This window comes from Anomaloglossus baeobatrachus, chromosome 3, assembly GCF_048569485.1.
Source record: "Anomaloglossus baeobatrachus isolate aAnoBae1 chromosome 3, aAnoBae1.hap1, whole genome shotgun sequence".
Classification (NCBI taxonomy): domain Eukaryota; kingdom Metazoa; phylum Chordata; class Amphibia; order Anura; family Aromobatidae; genus Anomaloglossus; species Anomaloglossus baeobatrachus.
The window spans coordinates 154,047,059-154,066,672 of NC_134355.1; the positions used below are offsets into that span (position 1 = coordinate 154,047,059).

Genomic DNA, 19,614 nt, shown 5'->3' on the forward strand with positions numbered 1-19,614 from the left:
ACATTTCTTACTAGGGGCTTAAAGATTCAGGCATTAACCCCTGTAATGTCCAGTTCTGCTGCCTTCCTCTACTATAGATCTGATCATCATTTGTGACACTAAATAAGGCCGGGGCCACACGGGGGACTAATGCGATCCTTGCATCATACTCGGCTCACACTGAAAGCACACCAGAGCAGAGTGTCATGCGAGTGTCACTGCGACTGAGGTCTGATCATGTGGAAGGGCCGGGCACTGGAAGAGAGGGAGGGCCGGGCACTGGAAGAGAGGGAGGGCCGGGCACTGGAAGAGAGGGAGGGCCGGGCACGGGAAGAGAGGGAGGGCCGGGCACGGGAAGAGAGGGAGGGCCGGGCACTGGAAGAGAGGGAGGGCCGGGCACTGGAAGAGAGGGAGGGCCGGGCACTGGAAGAGAGGGAGGGCCGGGCACTGGAAGGGAGGGAGGGCCGGGCACTGGAAGAGAGGGGGGGCCGGGCACTGGAAGAGAGGGAGGGCCGGGCACTGGAAGAGAGGGAGGGCCGGGCACTGGAAGGAGAGGGAGGGCCGGGCACTGGAAGAGAGGGGGGGCCGGGCACTGGAAGAGAGGGAGGGCCGGGCACTGGAAGAGAGGGAGGGCCGGGCACTGGAAGGAGAGGGAGGGCCGGGCACTGGAAGGAGAGGGAGGGCCGGGCACTGGGAGGAGAGGGAGGGCCGGGCACTGGGAGGAGAGGGAGGGCCGGGCACGGGAGGAGAGGGAGGGCCGGGCACGGGAGGAGAGGGAGGGCCGGGCACGGGAGGAGAGGGAGGGCCGGGCACGGGAGGAGAGGGAGGGCCGGGCACGGGAGGAGAGGGAGGGCCGGGCACGGGAGGAGAGGGAGGGCCGGGCACGGGAGGAGAGGGAGGGCCGGGCACGGGAGGAGAGGGAGGGCCGGGCACGGGAGGAGAGGGAGGGCCGGGCACGGGAGGAGAGGGAGGGCCGGGCACGGGAGGAGAGGGAGGGCCGGGCACGGGAGGAGAGGGAGGGCCGGGCACGGGAGGAGAGGGAGGGCCGGGCACGGGAGGAGAGGGAGGGCCGGGCACGGGAGGAGAGGGAGGGCCGGGCACGGGAGGAGAGGGAGGGCCGGGCACGGGAGGAGAGGGAGGGCCGGGCACGGGAGGAGAGGGAGGGCCGGGCACGGGAGGAGAGGGAGGGCCGGGCACGGGAGGAGAGGGAGGGCCGGGCACGGGAGGAGAGGGAGGGCCGGGCACGGGAGGAGAGGGAGGGCCGGGCACGGGAGGAGAGGGAGGGCCGGGCACGGGAGGAGAGGGAGGGCCGGGCACGGGAGGAGAGGGAGGGCCGGGCACGGGAGGAGAGGGAGGGCCGGGCACGGGAGGAGAGGGAGGGCCGGGCACGGGAGGAGAGGGAGGGCCGGGCACGGGAGGAGAGGGAGGGCCGGGCACGGGAGGAGAGGGAGGGCCGGGCACGGGAGGAGAGGGAGGGCCGGGCACGGGAGGAGAGGGAGGGCCGGGCACGGGAGGAGAGGGAGGGCCGGGCACGGGAGGAGAGGGAGGGCCGGGCACGGGAGGAGAGGGAGGGCCGGGCACGGGAGGAGAGGGAGGGCCGGGCACGGGAGGAGAGGGAGGGCCGGGCACGGGAGGAGAGGGAGGGCCGGGCACGGGAGGAGAGGGAGGGCCGGGCACGGGAGGAGAGGGAGGGCCGGGCACGGGAGGAGAGGGAGGGCCGGGCACGGGAGGAGAGGGAGGGCCGGGCACGGGAGGAGAGGGAGGGCTGGGCACGGGAGGAGAGGGAGGGATTTATCTTCCTCTCTCCTCCGTTGCGGGCTATTGCCATTCTCGCCCTGCACTCGCGGGTACACCGGTGTACTGCGTGTGCAGTGCGATTTTTTTCTCGCCCCATAGACTTGAATGGGTGCGAGAGAAACCAGAAACGCATTACAGTCGCAGCATGCTACGATTGTTTTCTCGGTCCGATTAGGGCTGAGAAAATAATCGCTCATGGGTACTGACACAGGCTAATATTGATCCGAGTGGAATGCGATGTTTTATCGCATTCCACTCACTCCGATTTTCATGCCGTGTGTCTTAGGCATAAAACTAACATTAGAAGGGTGGTCTGCACTAGGCTAGCCCTGTCCACATCTCTACTTAGCCAGAATGAACCTCAAGACTGAGATTTTATGCCCAAGAAACAGACTTTGCTTGTGAGAGTTCTGCAAAGGAAACCCAGTTCCATTCATCTAAGATAACTGGGAGGGTTACAGACAGAACTTTCTCCAACAAAACCAGCGGCAAAATAATCCTTCATGTGAGTATTTTCCATACATTTGCCCAAATAGCACCAGTGTTTCTGAAGATTTACCGTTGCCGCATCTATAATTGTCTTATCTCTGCCGTCATTGTCGTCATCATCCTCTTCGTCACTGAACTCGGCAGCAGCATTTTCCAGAAATTTGAATGTTTCGAGAACAGAGGCGGAATCAGTCATGTCTGGCTTCCTAGTGTTGAATTAAGAAAACACATATCATCCATTTACATAGATCAGAATAACAGCAGCAGAGAGACGAGGCAGGACGAAAAGTCAAAATGCGCCTTTATCATTGCTACATCGTCCTCTTAGAAGACGCGACCAACACAATTCAGAGACTTGGGATTGTTGTTTTCGTTGCAATAAAAAAAAAATAGTGAAACAAGAACCAGAAAGAATTCTGTCAAATGGGAAGAACAGACCCGAAAAGGCAGATGTCATTCAAACAGCCTGGTAATTAGAGCTTGTCACGTCTCCTACACAAACCCTATTGCTTTCTTCCCACATTCTTCTAAGCAATTCATCTACATTAAATGAAACGTTAAATCAACAGCTATGAACGCTCACACTAAACTGAAGGCCACATCATAGCTGTGCCCTGGTGGAGCCAGACTTCAATGAGGCAAACTGGGGCCAAACTAGGAATCTTGGCTCCATGCGTCTTCCTCTTCATCTGGACAACACTGTGAGAAGATGTTTAAATCCAGTTTTCCTGGGATTCAGACAGAAGCCCCAGACAATAGTATGAACAGACACAGATGCTATGTAAATCCGGCTTCACACGGTCTTAAAAAAATATTAAAAAAAAAACTAAATAGATCATTCCAGGGCATGTTCCGTTATCCATTTAGAGGTCCCAATATCATCAGGGGCCTCAGGTCAGTGAGGGGCTGTTCAATAACAGTAACATTATTTTAGATTTTAGTTATTTGGGTTTGGATGCCAGTACTCCAACATTAAAAGGGTGGTTCACCCATATTTTTTATATCGATATTATATTGAGAAACAATGTTTCTCTCAAATACCTTATGTTGGCAATAGTGCCTGTGAGAGGCTCTATTGCAGACCGCTGTTCACATCCCTGCGGCCGGCACCAGTCTTCCTGACTCACTGAGCTGTGGGCGGAGTTTCACCGCTTGTCACATCACAGCTCGTCTCCTGCTTGCAGCGCTCTGCTAGGAGGGAGCTGGGAGCTGATGGGCTGTGGACAAGCAGTGAAACACCGGTCACAGCCCATCACTCACGGACACTGCGACCAGCCACGGTGTCAGGAACTTGACGTGACGTCACCGGATCCCCGAGGTCACGGAGGCCGGGGGTCACAGCGGTCTGCAATAGTGCCTCTCACAGGCACTATTGGCAGCATATGGTATTTGAGAGCAACATTGTTTCTCAATATAATATTGACCTAGACAAAAAATATGGGTGAACCACCCCTTTAAAGTGGCTGCCCACTTTTTGTGCCTCTCAGGAATATTCTGAATCAGGCTTGATGAGGGGTCATGCCGTCACTAGTGCTGTCCCCCATTTCCTCTGTACGGATGACTAATTGGTGTAGGTGGTTCTTATACTAGGCGCTTCACCAATACTCTGCCATGGTGGGAGACTGTAGTCTGCAGCCACACTGACACTGCAGCGATCTCAGCAGCTGCTAATCCGCTCCTGGGATTCAATGTCAGAAAGGATTTTATAGCTGTACACCGCTATTCAGCCCACACATCACAAAATAACCATCACACCAGATAGATACTTAAGCGAAATGGAAAAATATAATTTAAGAAAATAACACCTTTCGAGCCATACATAACTGCAGACATGTTTTCCACCGCTTTCTTCATCTGCTTAACCCCTTAACGACCGCGGGCAGTAAAATTACATCCTAAGTGTCATAATGTTACTGCCCGCGGTCCTCCGGCGGCAGCATGCTGCGATCGGCACACATCTCAGCTGATTTTCACAGCTGAGATGTGTGCCTGCTAGGCACGAGCAGAATCGTTATCTGCTCGTGCCGATTAACCCCTTATATGGCGCTGTCAATATGTGACAGCGCCATTATAAGCACGATCGCGGTAAAGTTTTACTTACCGCCCGATACCAGAAGTCACGTGACGCGATCACGTGACTTCCAATAGTTGTCATGGTAGCACAGGGTCATGTGATGACTCCTGTACTACACCTGACTTGCTTTCACTTTCGCTGTGCCCGGGGCACAGCAAAAGAGAAAGAGCGTATCTGCTGTTTACAGCTGTGTAGCTGTGATCAGCAGATACTGCAGAGCGATCGGAATGCTGATTGCAATAGCCCCCTAGGGGGACTAGTTAAAAAAAAAAAAAGTTAAAAAATAAGTTTTATAAATTAAAAAAAAACAAAAAACCTAAAAGTTCAAATTCACCCCCCATTCGCCCCATTGAAAATTAAAGGGTTAAAAAAATAAAAATATACACACATTTGGTATCGCCGCGTTCAGAAACGCCCGATCTATCAAAATATAAAATCAATTAATCTGATCAGTATACGGCGTAGCGGCAAAAAAATTCCAAACGCCAAAACGACGTTTTTTTGTCACCACAACTTTTGCGCAAAATGCAATAAGAGGTGATCAAAACGTAGCATCTGCGCAAAAATGGTGCCATTAGAAACGTCAGCTCGAGACGCAAAAATAAGCCCTCACATGACCATATTGACTGAAAAATAAAAAAGTTACATCTCAGAAAAATGGCGAAAAAAAAAAACGGAAAGCGAAAAATCGGCTGGTTGTGAAGGGGTTAAAGGGAACCTGTCCAGAAATGCTTTTTACCTATACAGCTATAAGGGTTATCTGCAGGTAAATACTGCGTAGTTGACTTACTGGAGCAGCAGCTACAGGGGAGAATAGAGAGTTATTCTCCCTGCAGCCGATCGCTTCCTGTCATTTGTACAGGGAGCGGTTACAGACACTGCTCACTAAACAATGAGAGTGGTGTAAAAACTCCCAGGCACTTTGACTGCTTGTCGTGCAGTGAATGTGTGCAGTGCAGACTGTCAATCAAAGTACTGGTGAGTGATTATAGCCACGCTCACTGCATAGCGGTGAATGTAACCGCTCCCTGCACTGCCCAGATAATGGGAAGCAAGCGGCGGCTGCAGAGAGAATATAATTTCCCTTGCTCCCTGTAGCCGCTGCTGCAGAAAATTGGCTTAATAGGATTTAAAAGCAGTTTGTCTGAAGATTAACCCTATATCTGCAAAGAAAAAGCATTTTTGGAAATAAGAGGGTTCCCTCTAAACACATCTTCAACGAAAGAGATTATTACATGTTAAAGGCAAGACAGAAATATGGTCATAAAAAAATGACTCCAATTACACAATTTACTATAATCAGAAATCCAAAACACCTACAACCTAAATTAAATTAGCGTAATCCCCTAACAATACCATAATCTGCTGAACCGTGCACAAGTCAAAAGCGGATTTCAGCTTTCAGAGCAATTAGAGGAACATAAGAGGATAATCATGTGGACTAACGAGTTTGTCCATGAAGCCACGCAATGTGTTACCATTTAACAATTTATAGGTGGATGGCTATACTATGTAGGCCAGGGGACCCAAACCTTCTCCTCAGGCTGATGTCTGCATTCAGATACAAGTATTCATTAGCCAAAGACTTTTACAGGTACAGTTAAAGGGATTTTCCAGGTTTTAACCTATCCAGTACAAGCCATAAATATGTAATCATAGCGGTCAAATCCCTGGAATCCACCCGTATCATCAGAGCACATACACTATAAAATCCTGAAACTAGGTTTTATAGTTACATACCCGGGAAAGCAATGTAGTTCATGTACTACCAACACTTTTTCCCCGAAGTCTACAGACTATTTATTGTGGGGATACTAAATGACACATATGGCTGTGGTCCATGTGCCAGTATGCGAGTGATATTATTCTTATCCTGGTGACAAGTAGTGACTCCGTATAGTGTCTGGGTCAGTTTGCATTAATAGCAGTACATCCCTGGTACTATTGGGGTATATAGCATTATACATCGTCTAACAAATGGGGTCTGGAAGGCCAAATATGGTGGCTGAACTACAGTTGGCATCCCACCATAGCTAACTGGTAAAGTGTGCAAACAATGATAAAACCAAATATTGATCATATTTGCAACCAGATGTACTAGTAGAGGAGTACAATGGAGAAGAAAGGATTGCATTAGCCACAATACAGGCACAAGTTGTTGGGCGACTGACATCACTAGCTGGCCTCTATCGACACCCCTCTCTAAATAGTGACTTCTGTACAAATTTATTCTATAAATCACAACACCTTAGTGTCCATTTCTATATAGCCACTACTATGATTACTACTAATGCTACCAGAGGCTCGGAATGTTATAGGGGTTCCAAGTGAGGGTTAGATGTGGTCTGCCCTTGACAGGGCGGAGGCTATTGGGGTTACAGATGAGGTTAGTTCTAGGGATTTATAGGGTCTGTGACCGTTTGATGTACCCCAAGCTGCAAAGAGTGGGTGAGCTTGTGCCTATTTTCTCATCTATAGTACCTGTGAATACTGTGGGTTCTATTGTATAGGACCATGATATAGTATTTTGGTTGTTTATATTGAGGTTTTTTTTTATTATGTTTTTGTGTGCTCACATATTGGACCACAGTCCAACTTTGGGTTAAATATTCAATATTTTTGTTTTGTTGTGTTTTTTTGATAATTTTGTTATATATTTCTATAGGCTCGCTCGGCCACCATAATTAATATCAAATGGTTATTGTCAGATTTTTGTCGGCAAACCGAGGAGCTTTGGGTTACTCACTACCTAATCAGGTTTTTATGAGCATTAGGAATACAAGTTACATCTTAGCCTCTTAGCAATTGCTTTGTATCTAATGCTACCAGAGAGGACTTTTCCCAGGAGCGGGAATCCGGCATTTGAAAAGAAAAGTATGAAAGACACACATCAACATAAACAAGTAATACACAAATCTGGAATATTAAAACCCAATGGATTTACTAGCACCTTCACATCATACAGAAAGAGCCACTGTGAGCCCCAATGTGATGATAATGTCTGTAAAGTGCTAGAGAATATGACAGCGTTATATTAGCAAAACATGAAAAAAGTGTGTCACGTAATGACGCCAGTTTAGATTCACCAGAAATAATAATCATAAAAAAAGTCAAAATGAGACCTACCCGATGACCAGTGGGTTCGGTAGTTCAGACTCTGTGCCATTGACCATGGAGTCCTGATTTGTGTCTGTGAGTCGATCTGAAGAATCAGCCGAAATCCCTAACAATGCACGCACCCGCTTAGACTTCACTTCTAATATGGTGTCTGTGTAGCCGACCTCTTGCAGATACCTAGAGGAAAAGTGGCAGCATTGGCAAGAACATCAGACACTTGACATATCCCTCCAACAGCACTGAAGCATTTATACAATGGCACAGTGCATGCGCTAAGTCTGGTACCAGCTGCAAGGGTTGTCTCTACCAGCCTCTACAGTCACTGGTACAATGTGCTATTCATGACAAAGGAGAATTAGAATGGCTGCAGAAATAATGTCATAGTAAAAAAAAAAAAAACAATCTTAAAGAGAACTCCCCATGCCACAAAAAATAATTAAAAATAAATATATTTATACACTCCTACACATACGCACTGTTAACCATTCACTTGCTGCATGTGACATGTAACATGAGGAGTCACTCACTGTCGTAGTAACTGTCGGCTCTGTTTCCATATAAACTGGCTGTTCTGTGGTTGAGGCTGCACGTCTGTCTCATTTGTTTCATCTAACGGAAAAGGACAGTGAATTATGAATGTGGACAGCAAAAAACTCAGCTACCAAACACAAATGATGAATAATAAGAAATCAATTAAAGCTCCGATTAGAAGTAGTAGTAGTTTTTATTGTTTGGATCAGAAGAGTAGTAGATCCGCAGAGATAGTGGAAGCGCCGAATCTCTGACATGACCGATACTATCGTCTAAAAAATCCTTATTGACTATAATGGGGTGTGTTTGTCATCAAGGGGCCCAGTGTCTTCAAGGGTTAAGTAAACTGCACAGGCACCTAAAGGAGCCCACCAACAGATATGAGAAGACACTAATAGTTTTATTATTTAATGATGCACAATGGGCTCAAACTGAATTTTTAGGACATATCATACATGACATTGTAAATTATAAGAACATGACAATATAAAAAACACAAAGCCATCAGCTGAAAATATTAAAAGGGATTGTCCACTGCTCATCCAAAAGAAAACCAACAAATCTATACTCCCCTCCTGCAGGGGACCGTTCCCGCGATGTCGATGCTGCTGTTGCTGGCGGGCCATGTGACATTGTAATGTCATGTAACCACTGCAGCCAATCAGTAGCCATTCTGATGAAATGGAAAGCCTGTACCAGATATGTAGAAGCCGATTAGCTGCAATGGTCACATAATACAATGCTGGCATCGCTGGAACAGTGCGGCCACAGGAGGGGAGTGGAGGGTATTTTTTTCTATGTGGCCTGAAGTGATTAAGCAGGGATTTCCAGTCTGGAAAACCTTTAAAGGAACCGGTCAGGTGCAATATGCACCCAGAACCACGATCAGTCCTGTGCATATTGCTAATCCCTGCCTAACCGTCCCTGTATACACTAGCATAAATAAAGATGTTTAGAAATAATCTTTTACTGTATGCTAATGAGCGAGGGGACCAGTCCGCTGGGTGTTTCTTCCCTTGCTAGTCGTCCCTATTAACATGTCAGTACGTCCCTGTGGGCTCCTGTGGCTGTGCTATCATGCTAATGAATATGCAGCGTCACAGGATGATCTCTCACCTCTCCGCTGCCATCGCGTCTGACGCTGGCTTTTGGCTCAGTGCGCATGACCCCCGAGTTTGGGTCATGTGCACTATGAAGCCAGGTGTACGCGTCCTGGCTTCAAACTGAGTAGTGTGCATGACCCAAACCCAAATTCTGGGGTCATGTGCACTGAGCCGAAATCCAGCGTTGGACGTGATGGCAGCGAAGAGGTGAGGGAGATCATCCCGTGACGTTGCGTATTCATTAGCATGTTACTACACCCACAGGGGCATACTAACATGCTATTGGAGCCAACTAGCCAGGGGAACGCCCAGGGGACTAGTCCCTGCGCTCATTAGCATACGGTAAAAGATCTTTAGAAATACTTTTTCTAAAGATCTCTTTATCTATGCTAGTGTATACAGGGATAAGCAATATGCACACAGGACTGCTCGTGGCTCTGGGTGCATATTGCACCTGACAGGATTCCTTTAACATTGACCTCAAAACCCAGTCAGCTGCTGCAGAACCTCTTTTTGAACAGTATGACTCATTGATGTGAACTTCCAACATCTTTATTTTTCAGCAGTTAGGATGGAAAGTTTAATACACATTGCTGCTACAGACTATATAAAATAAAAGGGGAGCACCACATTTTCTACAAAGAATGGATGACCTAGGGAACTTCCTGCAACAGCAATCTGTTCTCAGCCGCCTCTGCAGGAACAGAGGAGCAGCGCCTCTGTCACCGCCATATATACATTTCACACCAAAGTACAGCACAAATGTGAACTAAATCCTTATTATAGCCCCAGTGTCCTGCACATAATCCTATAAGTAAAATATATTAAGACAAAAAAAAAAATAAAAAGAACGCAACACATTTGACTTGTAATGCGGCCATCTTACCAGAATCATAATTTGGTGGCTTGATGTCTCCCTGATTTAGCTCTGTGCCATACTTTAGCTTGTGATATTTCGCTCTGGAGGTAGAGAAGAGGAGAATGGGAGATATTTTTGGCATAGGCAACGTACACAGGCATCCTGATACACTCATTATGACAGAGCAGTGAGGAAAGCACTCCATTGTCCCCACAGGCACGTTATTGCTCTGCTGCTAACAATCGCCATTGTCAGGTAAGAAGTCTTATCTGTTAATACAGCCGGCAGCAGATCATCCCCACATGGGAATAGCCCAAGTGGGTTTTTCATTATTTACCTCCTTTATGAAAATAGAGAAATCATCGTGTCACAACTGATGAGTGACGGCCTAGATGAAATCGGAAGCTTTGCTATGTATGGGGTTTTCAGAGTCGTCTGCAGCATAAAATAGGAGAGACAGCCAAGAAAATACCAAACAATCTATGTGGAAGGGACAATATGGTTTTCAAAGTATAGATCCAGGTCACCACTTGAGATACTTCCATTTTACCCCACTGATCATTTATAAATAAATTGACATTATGTTACCACATTTAAAGGTGCTAGCCACTACACAGTGCGATGTGGTCAGGATGGCCGGACGGCATCAGGCTGTGCAAATCGTGATCAATTTACAAACACGTTTCTATGGGTAATAACAGAGTAACAGCAAAATGTAAAGGTATATTATAAAAAAAGCTATGCAGGAATTGGTGTTACAAAAGGAAAATAAATATTTACAAAAACTCCTTAAAAAGCATATGCCCATGATCTTCAGCAGGAGCGCTGTGTTCCTGTGTTCCCCAGCCTACATGCTATGAGTGGGAGCGGGGGGTGGGGGGTATAATTTCTGCTTGATTTACAGCTGGACCAGTGGCATCATTGTGGTGCTGGCCCAAATTGCGCTCTATGGTATGCGGAGGGCAGACACACTGAAATTGGGTGATAACAGGAGACACCGGTGCCCTCCAGAGAAATCGGCGAGTGACAGAGCAGCAGGCAAGTGAAAGCCACTCAATTTAATTAAAATGACAGATTCAAAGTGGGAACAGACAGAAAAAAACAGGACAGATCATGTATCATGTCAACTCAGAAATATTAAAGGGAACCTGTCACCACTTTTTTGGCTATAAAGCCGCGGCCACCAGCAGTGGGCTCTTATATACAGCATTCTAAGATGCTGTATATAAGAGCCCAGGCTGCTGTGTAGAATATAAAAAACACTTTATAATACTCACCTAAACCAGTCGCTGCGGTGGATGTGGGTCAAATGGGAGTCTTCGTCCTCCAGTACCGCCTCTTTCGGTCATCTTTGACCTCAATCTTCTGAAGCCGCGGTGCATGACGCGTCCGATGTCATCCACACTTGTCGGCATTCAGGTCCTTGGCAGGCGCACTTTGATCTGTCCTGAGCAGGGCAGATCAAAATATTATAGAGCGCATGCGCGGGACTGGCGAGTGTGTATGACGTAGACGCGTCGAAGACGAAGATGGCCGAAAAAGGAGATGCCGGCACTGAAGACACCCATTTGAGACACATCCGCCGCAGCAATCGTTTAGGTGAGTATTATGTTTACACAGCAGTCTGGGCTCTTATATACAGCATTCTAACACGATGTATATAAGAGCACGGTGTTGGTGGCTGCCGCAGCTTATAGTGCAAAAAAGTGGTGACAGGTTCCCTTTAAGATCATTCCAAGATCTGCATAAAATTAAGTGAATGGAAAAATTCCAATATGTGAGTACCTCTGCACAATATATATACATATAGCTGTTCAGATAGAGTTGCTAGAGGTAAAAACAAAAACAAAAAAGTATCAATATGTACAAATCAGAAAACCGCTTGGGAAAAAAGGAGGGGAGCGGCATGTAATTAAATCATTGTAGTTTTATAATGTTACACAGTAAAAACGTCTGCAAAGAAAAAAAAAAAAAGGTGTTGACGTACAGAAATGTAAAGGACGTGAAAGTTTACAAAACTAATATATGAAGCGGTGTGTGTGTGTGTGTGTGTGTGTGTGTGTCCGCTAAAGGAATCCACACCGTCGCATTTACAATCACAAAATTTTGCACAGACGCCTCATGTGACCCAGGGAGTGTCGTAGACTATGTTTTGACAGAAAAATTTAACCCTGTGCTTTACAGTTAGTCTTGAAAATCCTGCCACCATTAAACTGAAAGGAGGTGGGAGCTATAGGTTATTAGTAGCAACTGTCAGTGGTTGCTATAGGAACAAAATAAACTGTTAGTTGAAGCTTATGTGTGAGGTAATATGATGTCGGTGGAGAGCCGGGCAAAGAGACAGAGCCGGGCAAAGAGACAGACACACACACATAGAGACAGACACAGTGATAGAGAGAGACAGACAGAGATGGAGACCGATAGACTGATTGATACAAATACAGACAGAGATAGAAATAGTCAGACAGAGACAGACACAGACAGACAGTGACACAGACCGAGACTAGGAGAGAGACAGTTACTATCCCAGGGAACGCCCGGGTACTACAGCTTGTAAATTCTAAATATCAAAAAGAGGCATCAGAACACACTGAATGGTTGCAATAGGATATCTCAGCAAAAGGAAAGGGAGTGGATCCTTTGAGTTTAAGTTGTGTCGTTTAAAATAATAAATTAATTTTATTGATTAAAGTCAGTTTAATTTCCATTATTTTGGGGGGGGTTGTATACTTTGTAGGAAGCGCCCCCATACTATATTGGCGTATCTAGGAATTTACATTTGCATACTGCACGACTGCAGCGATGGACAGTAACCTAGGCAACAGGCTATAAATAGGGGTGAGCAAACTGTTCGGTGCTCAGTAAGCATAACAAGCATTTTGATGCTCGGGTCTTGTTTACAGAGTATAGTGGAAATCAATGCAGAACCAAGCATTTTTCAGGAAGATCTTTTGGAAAAATGCTCGAGTTCCCCGTTGACTTGCATTATACTCTGTAAACGAGCATCAAAATGCTTGCTATGCTTACTGAGCAGTTTCCTCATCCATATTTATAGCCCGTCGGTTTTTTAACATGGTCTTTTTTATGAGTTTGATGAATATTAAAAGCTGCTTTTTACAGTAACAGCAAAAGCTGCGAAATTTCAAAAATCCCACACACTTTTTTTTCCTGACAAATTGAAAACTGCTGCATTTTTTAAAGAATCCATATGGCAATTATTTCAGCATTTTTTGCAGCTTTTATTTCATCATTGAAAGCAACGAGTAAATAAAAAAAAATGGAACTGCATTTTTTGCTGTTTTTGTAGTGAATGAAAAATGTACTGTAAACAGATGATGCACCAAAAACGCAGATAGAAAAAATGCAACAAAATCGCGCAAAAGCCGCTTTTTAGAAGCATCTTTTTCACTGCCAAGAGCAGGTTTGGCTGCAGAAAAAAGCAGCAAAAGGCAATGTGGGAACATATCCTTAGTATGCCTAAACGATTTTGAAACCAGCACTATGGTCTACTTTCAACAAACTGATCCAACAAACGAATGCTGCAATTTCTACAAGCAAACCAATGGTCCAGCTGAACAGTCCATGTAGTAGTACATATGCTAACACTGATCCATGTGTGATCAATTGCGCATACAGACAGCTTGTGAATGAAACATACACTTATCTTACTAAGGCTATGTGCCCACTGGACTATGTACCCGCGGCTATATCCGCAGGCTTCCTGCAGCTGCTCGCCGGAATCTGCAACTATCCATTGCTATGGTAGTACAGTGAAATATCTGCGGTAAACCTGCGGATATTCGTGCAACTTACCTGCGGAAGTCCCGGCCCTATCTCCATAGTGGAGGGACAGGAATTCCACAGGTAAATCCGTAGGAATAACTGACATGCAGTTACATGCGGCTGCAGGACATCCGCAGCATATTCCGCAGCCGCACATACCGCAGCATGGACACAGACACTCTCCATGTCCCATAGGATAACATGGGGGAGTGGCTGTACTTGCTGAAAAATTGCGGATTTATCTAGAAAATCCAGATAAATCCACAGGTTTTCCACGGCAAAATCCGCAGAAGCCAGCTCCCGTGGGCACATAGACTAACAGTTATTAGACGGTAGAATTTTTTTTTTTTTTTCTTAAACAATGGAGATTGACGAGCAAATACTTATTGAGTCGTTATCATGCACACAAGATCATTATAAGAAAAGCAAATGTTAGCTGAAAGATCGCTGTTGTGGCTGATGGAATGTCGCTAGTTGGTCATAAAACCATGTATTACAGCTTTTAGCGACTTAGGCCCCTTTCACACATCAATTTTTTGCCATCAATCCAACAAATTTTGAAAAAACCGGATCCGGCGACTTGTGCCACTGGATCAGTTTTTTTCGCAGAGACTTGTATTAGCAAATTGTCCGTCGGACAAAGACAATGGACAAAGTAAAGTTTTTTCGTCTTCGTTGAAAAAAACGGATCCGTTGCTGTCCGTCTTTTGGTGGAATGGAAGCCTATGGGCACAGGATCCGTCATAATCCATCAAATGACAGAATCCGCCAACTGATTCCGTTTTTTTAACTGAGCATGCTCAGATGGGGTGTAAAAACACTGTATATATGATGCGACGGATCTGTCGCGTCAGTTTTTCCGCAATCTGTGACAGATCCATCGAGCCAACGGATTGTGACAGATTGCAAAAAACTGATGAGTGAAAGGGGCCTAATTACATGGTGAAATTTTATGCAGATAATTTTTAAGCAATCATTTTTAAGCAAGTTGAAAGATCTGGTTTTGCGAGAATCGAATGATATTACGATCACTAGCCGCTATTACACACTGTGAATATCACTGTCTTTAGAATAATATTGCGATTTTACGAGCAATTTTTGTCCAGTCTAATAAATGGCTTAGGAGGGATTTTTCGGCACAAATTGTTAAGAGACTTTCCTCAGTAATTTTGTGTTACCTTTGGGCTGCTGGGTCCCTCACTATACTGCAGTTCTTCATATCAATCACCAGTGTGTAGTAACATGAAATATCATATAATCAGTGTAGATACCTCCTGTGCTGAGGTTTATTAGAAGAAATAGGCACATGCATGCCACTAAGCACAAAAAACACCCCAGCCCTGAGTAGTAACTATATATAAAGTTACGGTAACAGCAAGCATGAATATGGAAGGTCACTGACCTATGTATGGAGTCAGTGACCTGATAGATTCACACTCACTACGCTAGTACCATACCCGTCTATATATAGTTACTATTCAGGGCTGTTGCGGATTTCTTTGCATGTGTCCACTGCTCTCCACATTCACGTTTTCTACTTTTATAGACATCAGGGCAGGAAATATATAGTCGCTTTTATAGTTTTATTAGGGTGGTGCAGACAGCCATCACTCTGCTGCGGAGTCATTTTATGGTAGCAGCGCATGTGCTTACAACATGACACATCATGGCACAACTTACGCGTTAAACAAGAGGACTGTGTGGTACAGGGAGCATGGAAACATACGTGTACAACCATTAGATTTGCTTCACAGTTTTAGCCAGAATAAATTTACTGTATGTGAATATTGCATTAAGCCTTATTAAGCCTTGGTGCTCTTTAGCATTGCTAAATTGTGATTTCAACTACCTGCACCCTATGGGCAATGTGTTTTGCTATACACACAGACTCAGGGCTTACTCTGCGGATGAGCGCAGCATATAGGGAGGCTGTTTAAAACAAAATACAGGTCGATCATACAAGAATGGGTCCCGAGGACTCAAGGCGCGCAGCTACAATAGTTCTGCAATTTAGCTGGACAGCTCCTATATGGAGCACATGCAGCCAGTGAGCAGTATGCTAACGGCAGTCAACGTGTGCACGTGTGGGGAAGTCAGGGACCTTATTCTAAGTGTATGGTCTGCTGTGCAAGCACTAATGCCAGCCCCGCTCAATACAAGTCACAGTATGCCCATAGACGCCTTCAGCAGCCTGCACCCATGGAACAGTGACGGTCCCAATACATGCTCCAGAGGTGCACAGCTGACAACATTCTTATTTAGCAGATAGAGCAACTAGAATTTGGAACAGAAAATTGATTTACATTGAAAAAGAAAATATGGTGCAAATGTACTGGGAAGGGATTAAAGAAAACTAAAGAAATGTTAGTCACTAGTGATGGGCGAATGTGCCGGCACTGCTCGATATTTGATAGCACACAGGGGTGATCAGGTAGTCACACGAGTACCACAGGTGCTTGGATGTGTTGTCCATGAAACAATGAACACAACGCACAGGCATGTACACATGATGTGTACAGGCAGCCCATGGAGAGCCAGTCGCAGTCTCTGAATGACTCATTGGGGGTTAAAAACGTTTTGTTTTTTTTATGTTACTATGTCTATATTTAAAAAAAAACAAAACAAAAAAAACCCCATAACACAGAAAAAAATCCACCCTCTCGCAGAAATCGTCTGCTGATGGCTGGCTGTATGAGGACGGAGACTTCCATTATATCGTGTTTTTCCAAAAATAAGACACTGTCTTATATTATTTTTGGAGGAGGTCTTATTCTTGGAGAAACACGGTTGGGGGTAAGTTTACCCCCCAAAAAAGCAGACCCCCCACTTCCCAGGAGACTCATACTCACCAGACCAGGACGTCTGCGTGGTTCCCAGGTCCTCCTGTGATCTCCGGTCGGTGCTGCAAGCCGTCCTACCCTGCTGCTAACTGACACACACAGAAGATCCCAGGCACACACAGAAGATCCCAGGCACACACAGAAGATCCCAGGCACACACAGAAGATCCCAGGCACACACAGAAGATCCCAGGCACACACAGAAGATCCCAGGCACACACAGAAGATCCCAGGCACACACAGAAGATCCCAGGCACACACAGAAGATCCCAGGCACACACAGAAGATCCCAGGCACACACAGAAGATCCCAGGCACACACAGAAGATCCCAGGCACACACAGAAGATCCCAGGCACACACAGAAGATCCCAGGCACACACAGAAGATCCCAGGCACACACAGAAGATCCCAGGCACACACAGCCGATCCCAGGCACACACAGCCGATCCCAGGCACACACAGCCGATCCCAGGCACACACAGCCGATCCCAGTCACACACAGCCGATCCCAGTCACACACAGCCGATCCCAGTCACACACAGCCGATCCCAGTCACACACAGCCGATCGCAGTCACACACAGCCGATCCCAGTCACACAGAGCCGATCGCAGTCACACAGAGCCGATCGCAGTCACACAGAGCCGATCGCAGTCACACAGAGCCGATCGCAGTCACACAGAGCCGATCGCAGTCACACAGAGCCGATCGCAGTCACACAGAGCCGATCGCAGTCACACAGAGCCGATCGCAGTCACACAGAGCCGATCGCAGTCACACAGAGCCGATCGCAGTCACACACAGCCGATCGCAGTCACACACAGCCGATCGCAGTCACACACAGCCGATCGCAGTCACACACAGCCGATCGCAGTCACACACAGCCGATCGCAGTCACACACAGCCGATCGCAGTCACACACAGCCGATCGCAGTCACACACAGCCGATCGCAGTCACACACAGCCGATCGCAGTCACACACAGCCGATCGCAGTCACACACAGCCGATCGCAGTCACACACAGCCGATCGCAGTCACACACAGCCGATCGCAGTCACACACAGCCGATCGCAGTCACACACAGCCGATCGCAGTCACACACAGCCGATCGCAGTCACACACAGCCGATCGCAGTCACACACAGCCGATCGCAGTCACACACAGCCGATCGCAGTCACACACAGCCGATCGCAGGCACACACAGCCGATCGCAGGCACACACAGCCGATCGCAGGCACACACAGCCGATCGCAGGCACACACAGCCGATCGCAGGCACACACAGCCGATCGCAGGCACACACAGCCGATCGCAGGCACACACAGCCGATCGCAGGCACACACAGCCGATCGCAGGCACACACAGCCGATCGCAGGCACACACAGCCGATCGCAGGCACACACAGCCGATCGCAGGCACACACAGCCGATCGCAGGCACACACAGCCGATCGCAGGCACACACAGCCGATCGCAGGCACACACAGCCGATCGCAGGCACACACAGCCGATCGCAGGCACACACAGCCGATCGCAGGCACACACAGCCGATCGCAGGCACACACAGCCGATCGCAGGCACACACACAGCAGATCACACACAGCCATCACAGATACACACATCCGATCGCAGACACACACACAGCCGATTGCAGACACACACACACACATCCAGCACTTACGGCAGCAGAGAATAAGAGCAAGTCACGTGTCCGGCCGCAGGTCCTGTTCGTCGCGCTGCACCGCACTGCCTCTCAGGATTCTCCAGGCGAGAAGAGATCGGTGTCACTGGATGAGGTGAGTGTGTATGCGATCCGATGTGTGTGCGATCCGATATTTGTGTGTGTGTGATTTGTTTGCGTGTGAGCCGATGTTTGTGTGTGCGATCTGACTGTGTGCGCGATCCGATGTGTGTGTGTGTGTGAGATCTGATGTGTGTGGGTGTGTGATCACTGCAGGTCCTGCTGCTCAGTGTCTGGTGAGTGTAATTGCCGGGTGCCGCTGTGTATAATGAAGTGTCCTGCAGTATCTGTATCTTTTAGCTGCACGGACACTTCATTATTGATCCGGGACTAGTGCTTATTTTCCGGGGAGGGCTTATATTTAAGCCTTTCTCCGAAAATGCTGAAAATCCCTGCTAGGGCTTATTTTTGGGGGGGGGGGGGGGGGGGTGTCTTATTTTTGGAAAAACACAGTACTTGTTACCCTAGCTGAGCCCTTTCGAGGTGAATGACCTGCTCGAGTAACTAGCACCTGAGCATTTTAGTGCTCGCTATCGCTAATAGTCACCTCTCTTTGGCACCCCCCATACCCATCCCACTGCCAGTCCTCTGATCATCTCCTCAGTCTTCTCCTTCCAGGCCTTCGGCACCTCCATTCTTGACTAGGTCTCATGTCATGCAGGAGCAAAATGCAAGTCATTAAAGTTAATGACGTGTGTAGTGCCACTCACAGTCAAGGTCTATTCAAGACAGGCAGTGCCAGAGGGCCTGTAACTAGAAGATACAGGAGCCGATCAGATGGACGGCTGTCAAGTACGGTATTGGGAGGGCCAAGCAAAGATGAACAGAATAGTCCATAGTTTTGTTAGCCCATTCCCTACCCTCAGAGTCCAGCAAAATAGCCGATCATCTGGCTGTACATTGTAGTGAGGATTTAACACAATCTTGCCTCTCGAGTGTCACCAGAATTCACAATATAAACGGCACACAATAATAAATAGATCTCTTACATCTGATGTATTTACTTTAAAAATCCAAGACAGAATGGCTGTATAATCCTTTGTGAAAATTTTTGTGACCAATATTAAAATAAGCAATTTAGAAGTCTCGCTTAGTTTAAAGTAGTCCTGTGTGCATATTGCTAATCCCTGCCTAATCGTCCCGTATCTAGTGGCATAGATAAAGAGAGCTTTAGAAAAAGTATTTCTAAAGATCCTTTATGATATGCTAATGATCGCTGGGGCTAGTCGCAAGGGCGTTAGTTCCTGTGCTCATGCCATTTAATGCCAATTGCCCAGCATCAGCAACGGTGCGCACCATGAACCCT

General features: G+C 47.1%; 1 protein-coding gene across 3 annotated transcripts in view; it reads right to left on the bottom strand.

Moving 5' to 3' along the window:
* Nucleotides 1–19,614, bottom strand: part of STRN (striatin) — a 159,699-nt gene that overhangs the window by 83,419 nt on the left and 56,666 nt on the right. For all 3 annotated transcript variants that reach the window (XM_075339540.1, XM_075339539.1, XM_075339538.1), the window contains exons 3-6: nucleotides 9,977–10,050; nucleotides 7,984–8,065; nucleotides 7,466–7,633; nucleotides 2,336–2,471 (exon numbers count right to left, since the gene is read on the bottom strand). In XM_075339540.1, coding sequence (XP_075195655.1) covers nucleotides 2,336–2,471; nucleotides 7,466–7,633; nucleotides 7,984–8,065; nucleotides 9,977–10,050 — 460 coding nt within the window. The remainder of the gene's footprint in view (nucleotides 1–2,335; nucleotides 2,472–7,465; nucleotides 7,634–7,983; nucleotides 8,066–9,976; nucleotides 10,051–19,614) is intronic.